Source organism: Neofelis nebulosa, chromosome 16, assembly GCF_028018385.1.
Source record: "Neofelis nebulosa isolate mNeoNeb1 chromosome 16, mNeoNeb1.pri, whole genome shotgun sequence".
NCBI lineage: Eukaryota > Metazoa > Chordata > Mammalia > Carnivora > Felidae > Neofelis > Neofelis nebulosa.
In genome coordinates this window covers 56361692-56379332 of record NC_080797.1, presented here as the reverse complement: position 1 = coordinate 56379332, position 17641 = coordinate 56361692, and the positions used below count along the sequence as shown (strand labels likewise).

General features: G+C 52.0%; 2 protein-coding genes, 1 long non-coding RNA gene and 1 other non-coding gene across 5 annotated transcripts; 2 read left to right on the top strand and 2 right to left on the bottom strand.

The window, feature by feature from the left end:
• Positions 1–225: 225 nt before the first annotated feature.
• On the bottom strand, positions 226–1099 carry LOC131497744 (uncharacterized). The gene is made up of 2 exons (XR_009255118.1): positions 912–1099; positions 226–472 (listed from the first exon to the last, which is right to left on the bottom strand). It is a non-coding gene; the product is annotated as an uncharacterized LOC131497744 (long non-coding RNA).
• A 71-nt stretch (positions 1100–1170) lies between these two features.
• On the top strand, positions 1171–7966 carry FNDC8 (fibronectin type III domain containing 8). Of its 2 annotated transcripts, none has more exons than XM_058704304.1 (4): positions 1171–1465; positions 4885–5254; positions 6735–6944; positions 7504–7966. In XM_058704304.1, the coding sequence occupies exons 1-4, from the start codon at positions 1257–1259 to the stop codon at positions 7654–7656; spliced, it is 942 nt and encodes a 313-aa protein (XP_058560287.1). In that variant the 5' UTR covers positions 1171–1256; the 3' UTR covers positions 7657–7966. The 2 variants fall into 2 exon arrangements, with proteins under 2 accessions (XP_058560287.1, XP_058560286.1); XM_058704303.1 differs by having other exon boundaries at positions 1174–1465; positions 6735–6971.
• On the top strand, positions 2549–2621 carry TRNAE-CUC (transfer RNA glutamic acid (anticodon CUC)). The gene has a single exon. It is a non-coding gene; the product is annotated as a tRNA-Glu (tRNA).
• Positions 7967–9296: 1330 nt separating the features above from the next.
• NLE1 (notchless homolog 1) lies at positions 9297–17295 on the bottom strand. The gene is made up of 13 exons (XM_058704284.1): positions 17258–17295; positions 16991–17140; positions 15804–16021; positions 15131–15210; positions 14147–14223; positions 13876–13973; positions 13336–13528; positions 12691–12826; positions 12496–12542; positions 11569–11771; positions 10505–10664; positions 10321–10391; positions 9297–9651 (listed from the first exon to the last, which is right to left on the bottom strand). The coding sequence occupies exons 1-13, from the start codon at positions 17273–17275 to the stop codon at positions 9639–9641; spliced, it is 1464 nt and encodes a 487-aa protein (XP_058560267.1). The 5' UTR covers positions 17276–17295; the 3' UTR covers positions 9297–9638.
• Between the last annotated feature and the right edge of the window lie 346 nt (positions 17296–17641).

Here is a 17641-nt window from a genome sequence, read left to right as displayed (position 1 = left end):
GCCTCCACCCGCCTCCGGGGGCGCGCGCGCAGGTCGTGCTGCGCGCCCCCGGGCGTCGGCTTCTGTTCTAAACGCTGGGCCGCGGAGTTCGACCCGACGGACCATCCCTACCCTCAGGCACCTACGTGTTAGTGGGGAGGACAGTGAAGAGGAGTCCAAGATACCGGGTAATTACAGATTTCTATGGTAGGTGCTCAGAAGCAGCAGAGAGGGCATCTGCGGCTCTATTTTTGAAACAACACTTTCTCTTTTGGGGGATGAATTAACAACAAAAACCCTGATGATTTGGAACACAGAAGATATGATTTGGCGTTTTTAAATGTCCTTTGCTTTGCCTCGTCCTCTGGGAAACATAAAACAACTTTACAACTCCTCACAATCCAATAAGGCGGCTGCTGTTTTTATCCCCATCTCCCAGAGGAGGAAACTGAGGCTCAGCGAGGTGAAGTCACTTGCCAGAGGTTTACACAACCTGTAGGTGCAGAGCGGGACTGAGAGTGGACAAATCCACATGTGAGTGCAAAGCCACTCTTAACCACTCCCGGAGTTATGTGTTGGTTTTCCTACGGTAAGGTGGTTTCCTTGAGAACAGAAACATGTCTGGCCCATATTTGTATCCCTGTGCAGCATCCACCGTTGTCACTCAACACACAGAGACGCTCGGGGTGAGGATGTGGCACATTTAGAGTTCTAGCAGCAAAACCTGGCTGTATGTGGGCTGTGAACCCCATGAGCCATCTGGACTTTCCCCGTGCCTACTGACATAGTTGGGGTTTGCTGCCCAGGATTTCTGGATATAGAGCCTCAGCATTCTGGAGACAAACTCCCCCCTCCCAGAGACCCATTTCAGTGCTGCCTGTCTCCCAGGGCCCCTGCCGACTCCCACCTGCCCCCGGGAGCCTTTCTCTTACCACCTGCTCCTCCTTCCCAGAGCAGCTCCAAAGGGAACAGGTGGTAAGCATTTTGAGATCTTCAGAGAAGGACAGGGTTGCTGTAACCACAGAGCATTAGAACTGGAAGGGGCCCAAGGGATGATGTAGCCTGTCCCTTGTACCCCACTCCTAACACTGGCCCTGGGCGGCAGCAGCCTCCGATCAAGGGGGAGGCTGGCCCCTAATTGTTACACTCTGCCGTGATTATGAAGTCAGCTCATTGCACCCCCAGCCCACGCAAACTAAGGGTGGGTCCACTGCCCCCAGTTTCTCTCTGCTTCCTGTCAGCTGTGTGGTGACGGCTGCGGTCCCAAAACAGACAAGATGGCATCAAAGGCACTGTGTAAAGTGGGAGATGGGGGGGAGGCCATGCTGAAGAAGGAAAACCTCAATGTTCTGAATGCACTCGATCAAATGTCGAAGCCTTTTCCAAACCCCAAGTCTATGAACAGGACCGTCACTACCAAAGGACTCCCACTTTCCACAAGAGGCAGTTTGGTTAACTTCTTGGAGGAAGATACCATCAATCTACCGTAAGACACAAGTCTGGTCCTTTCCTTCTTTCTAAGGCCGGAACTGAGGGGCAAGGAGAGGGTCTCGGAAAAGCAATCCTGCTTCCTTGACCTGTCACAGCTTGGTCCCTGAACTCCCCGGGAAGAGCACAGCACGTGTACAGGTTGCACTTTGGATGTCTGACCCCAAATCAGTTCTTAGAGGCTTGGAGGCCTCCTGCTCCAAAAGGCCTTCGAGGATTAGAGTTTTGTTGACGGTACTTCTCATCCTGCTTTGTCTAGCTGTGGTCCTCCCCACTCCCACACCCCCATACAGACACCCCTAGTCCATTCCATTCCCCATGGCTCCTCTTCCTCAGTCCCCCTTTTGGTGCCTTTGCCTGCCTGATTATGTCCCCCCAGTAGCCTGCCTGCTGTCAGCCTGAAGTTTATTGTTCTTCCTCAGTGATTGTAGGTTCTCTTTAGTTTGTTCCACAAAATTCTCTGAGCATCTCTAAGGTGTCTGGCCTAATGTCAAGTTCTAGGAATGCAGAGTTGAAAAACACAGCCCCTGCCTTCAAGGAGCGCTCAGTCTGGTGTGTGTGTGTGTGTGTGTGTGTGTTTGGAGATGTTCGGCAAGAATCAAGAATAATAAGCCCAATCTGTGCTATGACAGGACACCTTGAGGAACCAGACAGGGCTGTCACTGTCTAGAAATTCTTAATAATTTTGAAGAAGTGGCCCCATGAACTGTGTAGCTAGTCTTGATTACATGAAAGGGATATGACGTCCAGTCCCTAAGGGACCTATAAGTAAGCAGATGTGGCTAAAGTGACAGATACTTGTAGGAAATGTCATGTGATATGACAGGAAAATCTTGGGCTAGGAGCCCAAGTTCAAATCCAAGTTCTATCACTTAAGATACATGACTGTAGACAAATTAATTAAGATCAGGGACCTTCAGTCCCTCATTTGCAAAATGGGGCTAACACCCATCCAGCAGGGCTGTCATGAAGAGCATAAAAAATTTTTGTCCAGCATATAGCTCAATACTTAACTACTTTCTGTGCCCACTTCAGCACTGCTCTTTTGAATAAGAGAATCTAAAACAGATATTCTTGGGGTGCCTGGCTGGCTCAGTCGGTAGAGCATGTGACTCTCAATCTTGTGGTTGTGGGTTCGATCCCTGTGTTGGGTGTAGAGATTAGCTTAAAAAATTGCTTTAAATCTTATAGATAAATAGAGACTCATTAGGACAATCTGAAGTATAAGTGACCTAAATACAAGACTCCAGCCTACAAAGGACCTTGATGGGGGAGTCACCTATGGCAAATGTTCGCTAGCATAGAAGGTTTGGGCGGATCAGGATTTCTCAGGAGGTAGTCTTTGGGGTTGGAACTCAAGGAAAAGTTGGCATATCCATCAGCCATGAAGCCAGTGGTTGGCCTGGAGTGAGGGATCCGGGCATGTGTATTGATTGCTGGATCTGTCCGGAGCAGCTGGGGAAATGGGGTAAGAAGCAGAGGTGAGGAGCCAGAATGCACCAGAGGCAGCTGGGAGCTGTGAGGCATGGGACCCAGGAGATCTGGGTTCTGGTTCAACCTCTGCCTTCAACTCACCTTGTGACCTTGGTTAGGGTACTTGGTCCCCAAAGGCCCAGTGACTGCTCCTGCTATACCACTGCTCTTCAAAATGTGGGTTGTGGTCCATTAATGGGTGAGCAACTCATTCTAGTTGACAGAGACCAGGATTATAAAAATGAAACAGAAGAATAGAAAATTCCAGAGCACATCACACATAGAGTAATTACTGGTTCGTGAAATGTGTTTCAGTTTTACACGTATGTATGAGTATACCAGGTTTCCAGGTAGTATGTATTTCTTCCTTTTAGTCAAGGAAAACAAAAAAAAAGATTTGAGACCCAACCTTTTTGGATTCTGGACTACATCAGTAAAAAAAACAAAGAAACAAACAAAAAAACAAACTAAGGAAACATGTATAAGGTTTTTCTTTGTAATAGCAAAGAATTGGTAACAAGACAAATCTCCATGTAATGGAAAGTGTACAACAGTTAAAATGTCTGAACCAGAACTACATGTATCAATACAAATGAATCTAAAAAAAACCAATGTTGAATGAAAAAAGCAAGTTGCTGATGGATATGACACCATTTATTTATATGAAGTTTTAAAATATGCAAAATAACAGAACTTGTGTAAGGATAGCGTACACATGTAACAAACCTATAGAAACACACATGAAGAATAAACACAAAATCTGGAATGTGCTGTACTGGTTACCTCTGAGCGGGAGGATGCAGACTGAGGAGGGGGACACAAGTGTCAGGGGCTTTAACTGTACTGCTGAGGCTTTAGAAGGTGTACATGATTTGATACGTGTGTGTATTATGAAGTGATTATCCCAGTAAGTTTCATTACCATCCGTCACCACACATGGTTATAGACTTATTTCTTATAAGAACTTTCAAGTTCTACTTTCTTAGCAACGTTCTTCTTCTTTTTGTTTTAAACAAATTTTTTTAATGTTTATTCATCTTTGAGAGACAGAGACGGAGCATGAGTGGGGAAGGGGCAGAGAGAGGGAGACACAGAATCTGAAATGGGCTCCAGGCTCTGAGCTGTCAGCACAGAGCCCGACGCGGGGCTCGAACTCACAGTTCACGAGATCCTGACCTGAGCCGAAGTCATACGCTCAACCGACTGAGCCACCCAGGTGCCCCTTTCTTACCAACTTTCAAACATACAATATAGTAGTACTAACTATAATCACCATACATTATTATATATTAATATATTATTCTTGATATCTTGTGTATGTCTAAAATATTTCATAATTTAACAAAATTAGAATGGAAGAAAGGTTTTTGAGCTTTTACCCCAATATATTCATATTTATGTGTACTATTGTTAACTTTACATGCTACATATTAATAAATATTGTTAAATGTTGCAAAATCTAAGTAAAGAAATTAGTAATTACTGTTCAACAGTAGCAAGTATTAGTAAAGCTTAATTATTTTTAATTTAGACACTTAGATATTTTTCCATACCCCACTAGATTGGTTTGGGCATTCCCCAGGGTATTTGCACCCTGCTGTGGAAGGAGGACTTAAGATTTTAGCAGTGTTTCTCAAATTCTGGGCCTCAGAACACATGCCTCAGAATCATCTGAAGATCTTATTAAAGATACGTTAGTAGCTTCCCCAGTCCCACCCCAAAGCAGGGCGGGGGGGTGGGGGCAGGGACCAGGAATCTGCATCTTTCAGTAAGTGCCCTGGTGGGTTGAATGGACTGCTGCAGGGTGATAAGGATGTTCTGAGCTATTCAGAAACATCTGGGGTTACTGGCGAGTCAGGCTCAAGGCCTGCCTTCGGGGAGCTTCCCAGCTGCATGGGCTGGGGTGGCCTCCTTCAGTGGCTCACCTGTCTCCCTCCCACTCAGGAAGCCGATGCCAGTGGAGGATTCTGAATGCAGCTCTGACGACACCAGCATCTCCCCACTCTCATCCACCTTGTTGAATCCCATCAAACTGGCTGTGACCCAGCCCAACAGCAGCTTCTTTGCAGGGATGTTAGAGGGGGAGCTGAACAAACTCAGCCTCTCCTCGATGGGCAACGACACACACAAGAGGGACCTGGCTCTCTGCCCCCGTCCATCGAAGTCCCAAATAGTCCCTGGGGGCCTGCTGGACCTTGACAACCCTGAGCTGGACACAGACACCTCCTCAACACCCTCAGAGTCCTCTGTGGTCATGGATGTGCCGGAGGCGCCCTTCATCTGCGAACACACAGTCAGCGACTCCACGGCTGTGGTGAGTTTCCCTCTTCGTGCCTTCAGGTACAGGCTTACTGGCCGCCCCCGTGTGCCAGGCACTGAGCTGAGCTCCACAGGGAGTGCGAAGATGCCTACCACCTGCATCCTGACCTCACGCTCCTGGCACAGGAGAGAGGCCATGTCTGTAAAGCACTCCAGTGCGAGCTGGATTGGATGCAGTTCTATGGCCAGAGTTCAGATCAAGTGCCACCAGGAATTCAGGGGGAAAGAAAAATTACTTCCAGGTGTAGGAATAAGCTTGGTGGCTTTGGTAGCGTTTAAGCTGGGACGCAGAGGTAGGATTTAAACATCCAGGGATGGGAGAAAGACATTCCATGGAGGGGTTGACACTAGCAACACCTCACAGGTGGGAAAAGGTGGGAGCAAACAGCCAGGTCCCAATGTAGGGCTCTCGCACTTTTCTGTGCCTACAGAGCCAACCGTCTTCTTAAAAATGAGATTCCTGGGCCTCATCCCTAGAGATTCTGATTCAGTAGGTCTGGGGTGGGGCCTGAGAATTTGCACCACTAACAAATTCCCAGGTGGTGCTGATGGGCCTCATGTTGAGTAGCACTGTTTCAGGTCCAGGACAGGGAACAGAGTGGGGGAAGTTAGCCTGGAGTCATTTTTTTGGAGGTCCTGCAATGTTAGGCTACTGTATAGATTTTTCTGTAAGCAGTAGAGAACAGCTTTTTGCAAAGCCTTCTATCTGGTGATATAAGGTGATATTTGAGCTGTATTTTAGGAAGATAAATCTGGAAGTCCCAGATGAGCAGTGTCTCTCCAAGTGTGGTTCCCAGACCACCAACAGTGTCAGCATCGTATGGCAACATGTTTGAAATTTAAATTCTCCTCTCCTCCCGCTCCACCTGGGCCTACTGAATCAGAAACTGTGGGGGCCAGCAGTCTGTTTTAACAGGTCCTCTAGGGGGTTCTGATGCACACCCAACTTTGAGAACCACTGGCCTAGATGGAGGAGAAATTGGTAATGGGAGACCTGAGAGAAGACAGCATGGCCAGGAATCTGCAGTGTTATAAAAACTCCCCCAGCTCCTTAGCCAGGCTTGGCAACCACTGTTGTAGCACAAAGTATGTGGGCTCTGGAACTACTGGTTTGAACTTTGGCTCTGTCACTCTGTGTGACCACGGGCCAGCCACCCGCCTTCTCTGAACCCGTAATCTCATCTGCAAGGAGTGAGGTGCACAAGATGATCTCTAAGGTCCCTCTCAACTAGTCTAGAAGAAATATGGGCTGGGGGCACACCCTGAGGTGGGTGGGGCTGCCCAGGGAGAGTTGCAAATGCTACAGGCCCGTAGCATGCCTTATCCCTTCCATCAGACCTGCCTCAGCCCCAGGAGGGACAGGGGATGGGAGTGGGGCATTCGGACCCATGGTTGGGGGTGGGAGGTGAGGGGAGGACAGCCTGGAGCAGGTCTGAGGAAGCCTGGTGGTGGGGGGGGGGGGTCTCTTCTTCTAGATTTCCTGGACCTATTCCCTGGGCAAGCAGCAGGTCAGTTTCTACCAGGTCCTGTTGCAGGAGGTGGTCAAGACAAATGACAATGGGCCGCCCAAGACAAAGAATCGCCCGTGGATCTTCAACAAGATCTTGGGCACCACTGTCAAGCTGATGGAGCTGAAGCCTAACACAAGTTACTGCCTCACCGTCCGTGCGGCCAACACAGCCGGGGTGGGGAAGTGGTGCAAGCCCTACAAAGTGAGACCTGGGAGAAGAGGGCCGGGAGGTCAGGGGATTTGGAGGCAACTCATCTTCTTGCTGGCTGCCTTTCTGCCTGGGCGGATGAGCATGAATTCCAGGTTGCTTCCTTCTGGGAGGTTTAAGGATTACACCACTCTGGGGCCCACTGGGAATGCGAACTAATATATTCATCAGCACCTCTGTAATGTTCAGCTTCCAAAGCCACTACTTTTGGGATTCTTTAACTCATAATAATCGTGAGTGGGCCAGGAAGTCAAGGGCATTGAGGGAAACACAGGGAAGAGGCGAAAGGGGGACGAAGAAGGGAAGGGAGGTGGCGAGGGGCACGGGAGGAGAGGCCCAGACGACTGTGGTTGGAAACCTCACACGACAGAGAAGGCACTGGTTTGTACCTGTTTCTGGAGCCCGTGAACAGGCGGTAAGGCTATCTAAGATCCCATTTGGCAAACAACAAGGGGCTTGCAGAGACGAAGAGCTGAGCTAGGGTCAGGTCTGGGATGGAATTCTGAGGGGTTTTGTTTTATTTCAGTTTGCAACCGTGGCCACCGATTTGAACAGCTTCCCCGAGAACAACCCCATCCAGATCACCGTGCAGCGCAAGGAACCCCAGCGGAAAACCGTGTCCATCGGGTTGGAGGAGATGCGGAAGCTGGAAGATCTAGAATACCTATTTCCCTACTAAGGAGGGCCCCGGGAAGCCCCTCACCTATCTTCAGCTTCAGCCTCAGCCCAGGGCTCTCAGGAACCAGAATCATGAGATGTACCACCAGCACCATGCCAGGGAACTGCTGACCACCCTGCCCGGAGCCTGGTGGCGATGCTCCCAAATCTCCACTCCTGGGCCCGGGCCTAGGCTAGATAGGAGCTCCATTCACCTGGAGACGCCACAGGCCAGGTCAGGTCAGCTACTGACTACAGCTGCTCGGCATCCTCCTCCCCAGATCTGTCTGGGCTGGGTCGTCCCTTATTAAAGCACTGCAGGTCACCCAGCATACGGAATTGTGCTTCGTGCTGACAGCCAGGCTGGCTGCCATTCACCTTCCTAGCTTCTGCCAGGACCGAGAGTCTGGGTCAGGGGCTGGGGGGATATGGAACATAAGGCTGGCAGGGCAGTGGGGTGCTATCACCACCTATTGCTCGGCTCTGCCAGCCTCACCCCTTTCCCTGGGGGAGGAAGAAATGTTAAAGACTAAAACGCACATACACTGGGATAAACAGCAACACTGGACAGAGGTGGTGGCAGCTTGTCGATTGTCAACATCAGCTTGAGCTCTGGAAGGACGTGGTGCAAAGTGCACAGGTTATGGGGCAGGGTCTGCTCTAATCCTAGTTTTTCCTGGATGCGAGGGCACGGACAAACCATCTAAGCTTCCTGGGCTGTTTCAGGGAGGTGAGAACCCTACGGGCAGGACAGTAGGGGTCCCATGAGGATCACGTGAGCACATAGAACGAGTGCACAGGGTAGGAACTCCGCCACTGGTGGCCCCCTTTGCCCTTCCTGCAGCCTCCCTGCAGAGACACACAGGTGGAGATGGAGCACATCCAGATGATGTGCAAGATCACGAAGGCATGGTGGGCGGGGGATAAGAGGTTAGAAATGCCATGGCCTTGAGCAGTCCATACAAGAATCCAACTGCCGGAGCATTGAAACGGGACAAAGCCAAGGCAGGATGCATGGGAGGCAAGACTTGTTCAAGCATGTGAGGACATCCGGTGGGGATTCCTTTCACTGTGTGACAGTCCTTATGGGGCAGAGAACCATCCTCCCATGTCACATCACACCCACTTCTGCTAGAGCCCTCACCACTGCACGCTGTTAGAGGGAGCCCCCTGGGACAGCGGTCACCTTCTGCTCTGTACCCTGAGAGCCTGGCACAGTGCTCGGTGCACTGCAGGAGCTCAGGAAGTGTGTTGTGTGAGAGAGGGGCGGACAAAAGAAGCCCTAGAACAACACTGGCCCGCACAACTCCATGGGCTGGTGAAGGTGTTCTCCATCTGTGCCGTCCGGTGCAGTGAGTAGCCTTCAGCTAGCATCACAGAACTGCACTTCTAACCATGTGGAATTCTGGTAAACACAGCCACATGTCGCTAGCATCTGCCACGCTGGACAGCACAAGCTCACATCATCCTCTGGCCACTATCCTATGGCTTCCACCAGCGCCCCCAGCCACAACGAGCCTCTCCCTCATAGGCACAAGAGAAAGAGAAGAAAGGCCACCTCCCAGTCAGTATGGCTTTGGTGTAGCCCGGAGGGAAGGGTTAGACAGACGGACTCAGCACAGCCCTTGGGTGAGCCTTGGGGACAAGGAATTAACCCGAACACACAAAATAGAAGTTATTTATTTGGTCACAGGATCCAGGGTCTGATGCTGAATAGAGAGAACATTCAGGAAAGGAGGAGGGGCAGCAGCAAGGGTCTAGTCACTGCCTGCGCCCCCCCCCCCCCCCCCCCCAAGCAAGGTACGGAGTAACGGCCAACGGCTGAGCCCAGTGATATTTTCCCGTAACTTCGACCTCCTGCTCTGGGGAGGGACCTCACTGGGGTCTGTCCAAGGACAGCAGACCACACTGGTTCACAGGGGCACCACCCTGGCCTTTGGTCTCTGTCAGGGCGGGCACTGGCAGCAGCTGAGTCCAGGTGGGAGTCCAAGAACTTGGGATTTCTCATCTCCTCCATCTGTGGAGAAGGGGAGGGAACAGCATGGGGATCCGATCTTGGGAAGGGGAGGCTGCCATATAATCCCAGGAGCCCACTATGGGGGAGAACCTGTATTCACTTGGTCATTAAGAGACTGGCTACCATTTCTGCTCTGGCCACCCAAACTCAGGCTGGGCACCCACTGCCTGCCCCGGCTGAGACCTCATCCCAGGGCCTGGCCTCTCAGATGCCCACCAAGGTCATCTGATAGCAAACAATGACAACATTTACAAGTACACATGCTTTGGGTTCCCAAGTGTGTTCGCCTCCTATCTTTGATCTTCCTATCTACTGAGGCTTGACAACTCCCAGGAGGCAGGTGAACCACGCTCTCCAAAACCGCACAATGAAAGTCAGAACCAGGATCGGAACTAGGTGTGACGCCTTCAAAAACCAGTGTTCTAAGAACTACTGCCTCATGCTGGAGGGACTCTGGGCTCGCCCTTCGGAGAGCACCGTCAGGGTCTCCCATAATCACTGTAATTCTGCAGTTCTCCCTCTTAACCACCGAGAGAACGTGGCACCACACACTGTCTTAGGCACCTGCAGAACCCTTAGAATTCTATGCCAGAAGGGAAAGGTGCAAGGAGTGACCAACTTAAGGGCAGCAGAGCCAAGCACACCAACCGCCACTTCCCCAAAACTCACATCCGGAGGCATTTGTCCTTCCCACCACTTGCCACTCTCTGGCCATCTGGACTCCAGTCAACAGCATATACCTAAACCGAGGTGGGGGGTAGGGAGAAGCAGGTAAGGTGTGTGTGTGTGGGGGGCAGGAGGGCCAGGCTTCAACCCCCACCTGCCCCACCTCTGCTCACGAGGTCAGCCATACCTCATCTGCGTGGCCTGGAAGATCAACAGCCAGCTTCTGGCCCTTCACATCCCACACCTTCAGCGTGCTGTCACTGCTACCACTGACCAGGAGCCGGCTATCGGCTGACCACGCAATCTGGTACACAGCAGCCACGTGGCCACGCAGGGAAGCCAGGTACCTGGGCCAGGAAAGTGATGATGGGTATTAGGTCTGAAGGGGCCCCTGTGCCCTCCGTATCTGGACAACTTTGCATGACTTCGAATCCAGTGTAGTCCCTGCTCAGCCCATCTGCCTGATATCCCCCTAACACAAGTTGCTTGCTGACAAGTGGCATGGAGTAGTCGGCCAGGCTCACCTGGCACTTTCAGGTCAATACAGATTAGCTATGTCTATTTGGACAAGTCATTAGGACTTGTCATTTTGGACAGGTCTCTGAGACTCAGTTTCCTTATCTTGAAAAAGAAGGGAACGATCTATTTCAAAGACCGCTATACGGAAACACACAATGGCCGAGACAGCAAGGCCCCAGCAAGGGTTTCCCTCATCCCTTCTCTTCTTGCCCGTGCCTTTGCCTCTCTGCTGACCTGATTAACCTCAAGGGCACAGTATCTCGTTATACTGAGGCCTCTCAGACTTCAACAGGAGCGGAATCAGCTGATGACTTTATTAAGATGCAGATTCTGATTCTTAAGGTCTGGGGTGGGGCCCAAGACTCTGCATTTCTATCAAGCTCCCAGGTGATGCTGCAGCAGCTGGTCTGTGGATCACACTTTGAGGGGGGCCGGAAAATGACTGCAGCTCAAGTCTACACTTCTGCCGCAATCCCAGCTGTCTTAAGGTCATTTCTCTCCTTCGATACAAAATGAACTAGCACTTCAGTGCCCATTTATTGCCAGTCCTAAATATACCATCTCCCTTAGTCCTTGTAACAAAGCCGAGAGGTAGGTCTGCATATTACAAAATAGGAGACAAGGCTCAGAATACCCAAATGCTTGCCAAGGCCACGCAGCAAGTAAGTGATACAGCCAAGCTCCTTCTAGAGGACCAGTGCCCTTCCTCTCCCTCCCCACGCCTCCACTCACCTGCCTGTCTTGCCATCCCACAGTTTGATGGACTTGTCAAAGGAGGCACTGGCGATGATGCGGGAGTCAGGGGAGAAGAGCACCTGGTTGATGAGGGCCTGGTGTCCCGTCATCCGTGCGAGGGGCTTCTTGTCCTCTGCTGGGGACCACAGGAATAAGGTGAAGTCGTCTGAACCAGACACTAGCCTCTCTGGGCCCTGGCCCTAGGAGAGGCAGAAAGCACACCGTGTTGGGCACGGTCTCAGACAGGAGAGCCCGACCTGGGCAGCAAACGCACCACTGATTGCCCAACACCAGCACGGAGGCCAGGACTAGGAGAAATGAGGCCTGGCCTGCTACCAACTCACATGGGACCCCTGGCAGTCACTTCCCCCAAAAGGAAATGTTATGCACCTGGGATAATTTCTAAGATACATAATCACAAGAAAAAGCAAGGTACAGAATAGTGTATTAAAAAAGGGAAAGATTTTATGTGTGGGTTTGTACACACGTGTATGTATACTGCATCCTGTGTACACATACACGTGTATGTGGAGGTATGAAGTCTCTGGAAGGAAAGACAGGACACTAGTAGCTCTGGATGTTTCCAGAAGGAAAGGATGGATGGGCAACAGAGATGGGAGACTTCTTCACCATCTACCTTTTTGTGTTCTTTGAAGCCTCGACCACATGAATGTGCTACTTAAACACAATAAAAAATACAGAAAATACAATAAACAGATAAGCAAATGAACACAACAAAATCACATGGTCCTATACATTAAGATTTCAGGATTAAAAACTAGGATTTTCATGAAGAACTTTCTGGAAGAGGAACGTCTGAGCTAGGGCTAGAAGGGGGAGGGGCCTGAGTGCCTGCAAAGGGTTTGAGAGACCAGTGGAGGAAGAGTAGGGAGCTGGGCATGCTGGCGGCGGGCACACACTCACCCGCACGAGGCTGTATCGGCTCAGAGCCCTCTCCTTCAACTCCTGCACTGTGGCCAGGTACCGGAGGGGAGAGGAAGAGATGAGGAACAAGGCTGATTAGAAAATCCAACACAAATGGCAAACACCCCCGGCCCAGGCTGCACAGTAAGCCCGAGAACCGGCTCCTTCCCAGGCGGCCCTCTCCCACGCACTCACAGGACCCTCGGAGATCTTGGGCGTTAACCGAGGCCTCAGCTGGCTCGAAAGCACCCGTGCGCAGGGCGTAGTCAGTGCTGAGTGCCATGGTGTTCACCCAGTGGCCGTGGCCTTGCAGGGTCCGGCACAGCACACCCTAGGGCAGAGGAAGACTGGTCAGACGCACACCCACCCTACTCTCCACCCTAGGGAACTAGTACCCCCAGATTAGCCCCAGAAGACAGCGACATGGGACTCAGAATTAGGTCCCTCGTTCATTGTGATCTTAATCAAATCACCGCTCTGGGCTGAAGTCTCTCCTCACTTACAAAATGCAGGTACTGGCCCAGATTGTTGTTTCCAAAAGTATGTTTCATGGAAAGGAACTTAAGTATGTGAGAAGAAAAGGGTTCCAGTCAAGTAACTCTGGGACGTGGCAGGTTTAATAAAGCTAACAACAGGCTTCCTGCAGTGGCAATTTCTGGACCAAGTTAATGAACACTGGAACCTCCACTATCATGCAGCACCAACCACAGGAACCCACTGTTCCTGAAGCACCTCCCGCCACCCGGATCCCAGAACACACTGGTCAACATTCCTTCCAGCCCTGGCATCTCATGGCCCAAGATTTCCCCAGGCTGCTCTCTGGACCCTCCCAGCTCTTACATCGTGAGCCCTCCAGACTTTGATGGTGCGGTCCTGGGAGGCAGAGTAGAGAAGCCCGTCCCCTCCCCACCGGAGACAGGTGACTGACTGTGTGTGCCCGGTGAGGATGCGCTCACAGCGGCCCACAGTTGTATCCCAGACCCGCACGCTGCCATCCTTGGAGCTGCTGGCCACATAGCGGCACTCGGGGTTCCTGGAGAGGGGAAGGGAGATGTGGCCCCACTTCTGATGTGGGAACGGCAATAGCACCCTCCCCAGCTCCCCCTTCTTAGCTCAAAGGCCAGGGACAATGACTCAACAGCTTCCTGACTCCAAGACCCAGCTGCATTGCAAGGCAACTCTCAGGGCCCATGATGAATAACCCCCTCTCAAGCAGCAACACAGATTGGGAAGCCCTAGCCTACTGCCCGCCATGCCAGTACTGTCAGTCAGGCTGGCCATCCCACCCCCTGAGGCAAAACCCCTCTGCATCAAGCAAGGGAGGAGACCACCTTGAAGCCCTGGCTCCTCACTCCCCCCAGTTCTGTGAGCATCACTTACACGTGGAGGGGCTCCCAGCTCAGGCCTGTGATCCACTTGCTGTGGCCAGCGAGGGGCCTGCCCACCTGCTTCCCTGTGCTTGGGTCCCACAGGAGAATCTGAGGGACAGAAGCTTACTGAATAACCCTCTCCATCCTGTCCCTAGGTCCACCAAAGTTCCCGCCCACTGCCCCCAATCCATCTTTCCCTGAAGACCCCAGAACCTCACTTGACCCATGTCCTAGGAAGGAAGCCCAGAGTCCCTGAGTGGTTACCAATGACCACCATCTACCTGGCCATTCTTGCAGCCCGAGGCCAACTTCTTGCCATCTGGGGACCAGGATATGCTAAGGACCCAGTGTCTGTGTCCTAGGAAAGCAGGGGAGGGAGAAAGCAAGGAGCACATATCTGTCTTTATCCCCAGTGCCTAGCATGCCTGACATGCTGCAGAAACTCAACTAGCCCGAGAATAAATGATTGGTCAAACAAAAGGGGAGACGCAGCTTTCTAGGCAAAGGAAGAATTCATCCCAAGTGCTACAGTTGTGCTTCCTGCTGCATAGATAGTACTTCCGCTTTCTAATAATTCCTTCCATGATACGTGGTATAAAGTTTCAAATCCTTTTTTTTTTTTTTTTTTTACCTTGACCAAAAGTAAGAAATGCATGCTACCTGGAAACCTAGTATACTCATACATACACGTGAAACTAAAACACATTTCACCAACCAGTAACTACTCTATGTGTGATGTGCTCTGGAATTTGCTTAAGGGTATGGAGCAAAGCAAAAATTATTCCCAATTTTCCAGATGACAAAACTGAAGCTTAGGGAGCAGGCCCTACCCACACCCAGCTAATGTGACCTCAAACTAGCAGCATCAGCACCAGCTGGAAACTTGAAATGCAAATTCTCAGGCCTCATCCCAGAACTAAAGAGACAAAAACTCAGGGGTGGGGCCCAGCAACCTGTAGGTTAACAAGCCTCCCTGCTGATTCCAGTGCTCAAGTTTGAGAACCACTGTGGTGGGGGTTGGATTTAAGGCAGGTTCTCCTTGCTACTCAGCACAACTCACAACCCCACACTGACTCTCTGGTCCAGTCTCTGGAAGTGGCTGGCTGGGTTCAAGGATAGCCTCTACATAGGAACAGGCAGCTGCTAACTGGGTTAAGGGGTTGAATTGGCTCTGGGCCTCCTCAGAAACTAAAGAGCTGAGTAAATGATCACCCACCTACCACTGGGTTAAGACCCTCCCTCTAAATGGCTAACTGCATACTGACCCTGGCATGTGAAATGGGGTGTCTCGGTGCTGAGATCCCAGAAGCGCACAGTGGTGTCTCCAGAGCCACTGGCCAGGTACCTGAGGAAGAAGAGAGGACACCTGACCTCTGCAGTGGGGACAAGGGATAAGGCTTACACCAAAACAGGGCACATGTGCATTTTGGCTGCCTATTCAATTGTCTTCTGTGCATACAGTCTGGGACTGGACTTTTCTCCCTCCCCTGAGGAGGAGAAGTATAACACTGATACCATATGGGAGAAGAACCCCGTACCTCAAGGCAGCCATATCTCTCTTCTTCCTTTCTAAAAGGAATGGCCACAGCCATAATCAGATTTAGAGTTTCTCGTTATCTGTGTAGGATTGCGAGAAGCAAACAAATTCAGTTTCACAGATGATGAAATAAGTCAGAAAGTGATTTGTCTGGGACACACCGCCAGGAAGCCTACAGTTCAGCTCTCCTGAGATCAAGGCCAAGAAAGGCCCTTCCAAGATGGGTGTCCTTCAAAACCAAACCCCACTGGGGAAGTCCTCTACCTGGAACCCATGCCCTGAGCTCAGGTCTATGATAGGCAGCCTGAGGTCCCATTGATTGTTAACTTGGGGTATCTGCCCCACCCCAGCCAGAGGCTGTACCCCCACATTCTATTCCACGATTCTGCAACTGTCCTTACTTTCCTGTGGGGCTGAAGGCCACAGAAATGACTGCCTCGCTGTGACCTTCCAAAGAGCTGGTGCAGCGGGTCACAGCACGGACCCTGAAGATAGCCTGTGGCTGGTAGATGATGTCAAGGACCTTCTCTGTCTCCACTGCCTGTGACTCCAGCGTCCTCCCCAGTGATGAGACGATCTCAGCATCGTGGACAAAGAAAGCCAGCGGCACGGGATCCTCCTGGAGGGCAATGGCAAAGGGCAACTCCTCCGTCAAAGGATAGGAGCCAGGGGTGCTCCCCAGTGTGCTATGGCCAGGTGAAGCTTTTCTCTCCAGCCACGGTGTGGGTACCCCCACCATGCCCACCCAAAAAGGCCTCTTTTATCCTCCAAGAGCAACTGCAAGATACTTAAAATAGTACTTTAAAATCCTTTATCTGCATCTCACAACAACCCTGGAAGGCAGGCATTCATATTCCCACTTGACAGATGAAAAAACTTGAGGCTCAGAGCAGCTAATTAACGCAACGTCCTATTGGTAACGACTAATCCAGAAAGAAAACTGAAGTCCAGAATTAGTGTCAGTATACAGGATTATGCGGCGTTTTCTAAACTGCTACACCATGATGTACAATGTGTAAGAAGCATCCAAAACTCTGGCTGAAAACACAGATTCTGCCTTACCCCAGGGTCTGGTGTAGTAAACCTGGGGTGGGGTCTACGTATTATATTTTTAAGCCCCCAGCCCCCCACCCCCACCCCCCGCCCTACTATAATGATGAATGGCTCCACTGGTTTAGAAGACCACGGGTTTTGAATCTGACATTCGGGTTCTAATTGCCAATCTACCACCTACGACATAGCATCGTACAAATAATTTACTGCCTCTGGGCCACACTGTCAGATGGGGATATTAATGAGGAGCTGCGTCGCGGAATCTGACGATGTACCCGATGCGTTCAAAACGCGCGGTCTCTCTTCCCAGTGGACCTCGCAGGTCGAAGCGTAAAGCGCTGTCACACGAAATACATCTCCTGACCGTCCCCCGACGTAGGTGGCACTGCCACGGACGCGCGCCAGGGTGGTTCTCCCAGTGTCGGCGAGCGCTGGGACCCCCGAACCCCAGACCTTGGGTCTCCCGGTCCCCTGCGGGCCGGCCAGGCCCTCCCGCCGAGGGGAGGAAAGAGGGACCGCCTGGGCCGCCGCTCACCTGGGCCAGCAGCGCGTTGCACACGAGCTGCAGCTTGTCCGGGGTGATGTCCACGGGCACGTCGAACGGGGAGCCCAGGAGCTGCCCGCCCTCATCCTGGAACTGCACCAGCAGCCGCTGCACGTCGCGCGCCGCCGCCTCGTCCTGTGCCTACAAGCGCCGCGGGGGTCAGCCACGCCGCTGGGCGGGAAGGCCCCCACTGCCGCTTCCCTCTGAGGTCGGGGACCCCGGGCCGGAGCGCCCCCGCTCCCACTCACGCACACCCACCGCCGCCGCCGCCGCCATCCCGCGTTCGCACGTGGAGGAAATAGACTCAGGCGGGACGGAGCGCCGTCCCCGGGGTAGGGCGGCGCTGCAGCCCGCGACAGCGCCCTCTGGTGTGGCGGAGGGGACGTGTCACGCCGTGCCGGCCAGGCTTCGGCAGTGGGCGCACCTGGTACCTGCTTCCACAGCCCCACCTTGGACAGGTGGCTGTCACCCCGACCCAGTCCCTCCCAGTGCCGTGCAGGATACAAACAGCCTTTTGTCTCTGCAGAACAGGGATTTTTGCCCCACTTCATAGGTGGGGAAATCGAGGCTCTGAGCGGTTGACTTTCCCCCAAATCAGAGACCGGAAATGGCAGAAGACTAAATTGGGTTGGCTCTGGCAGC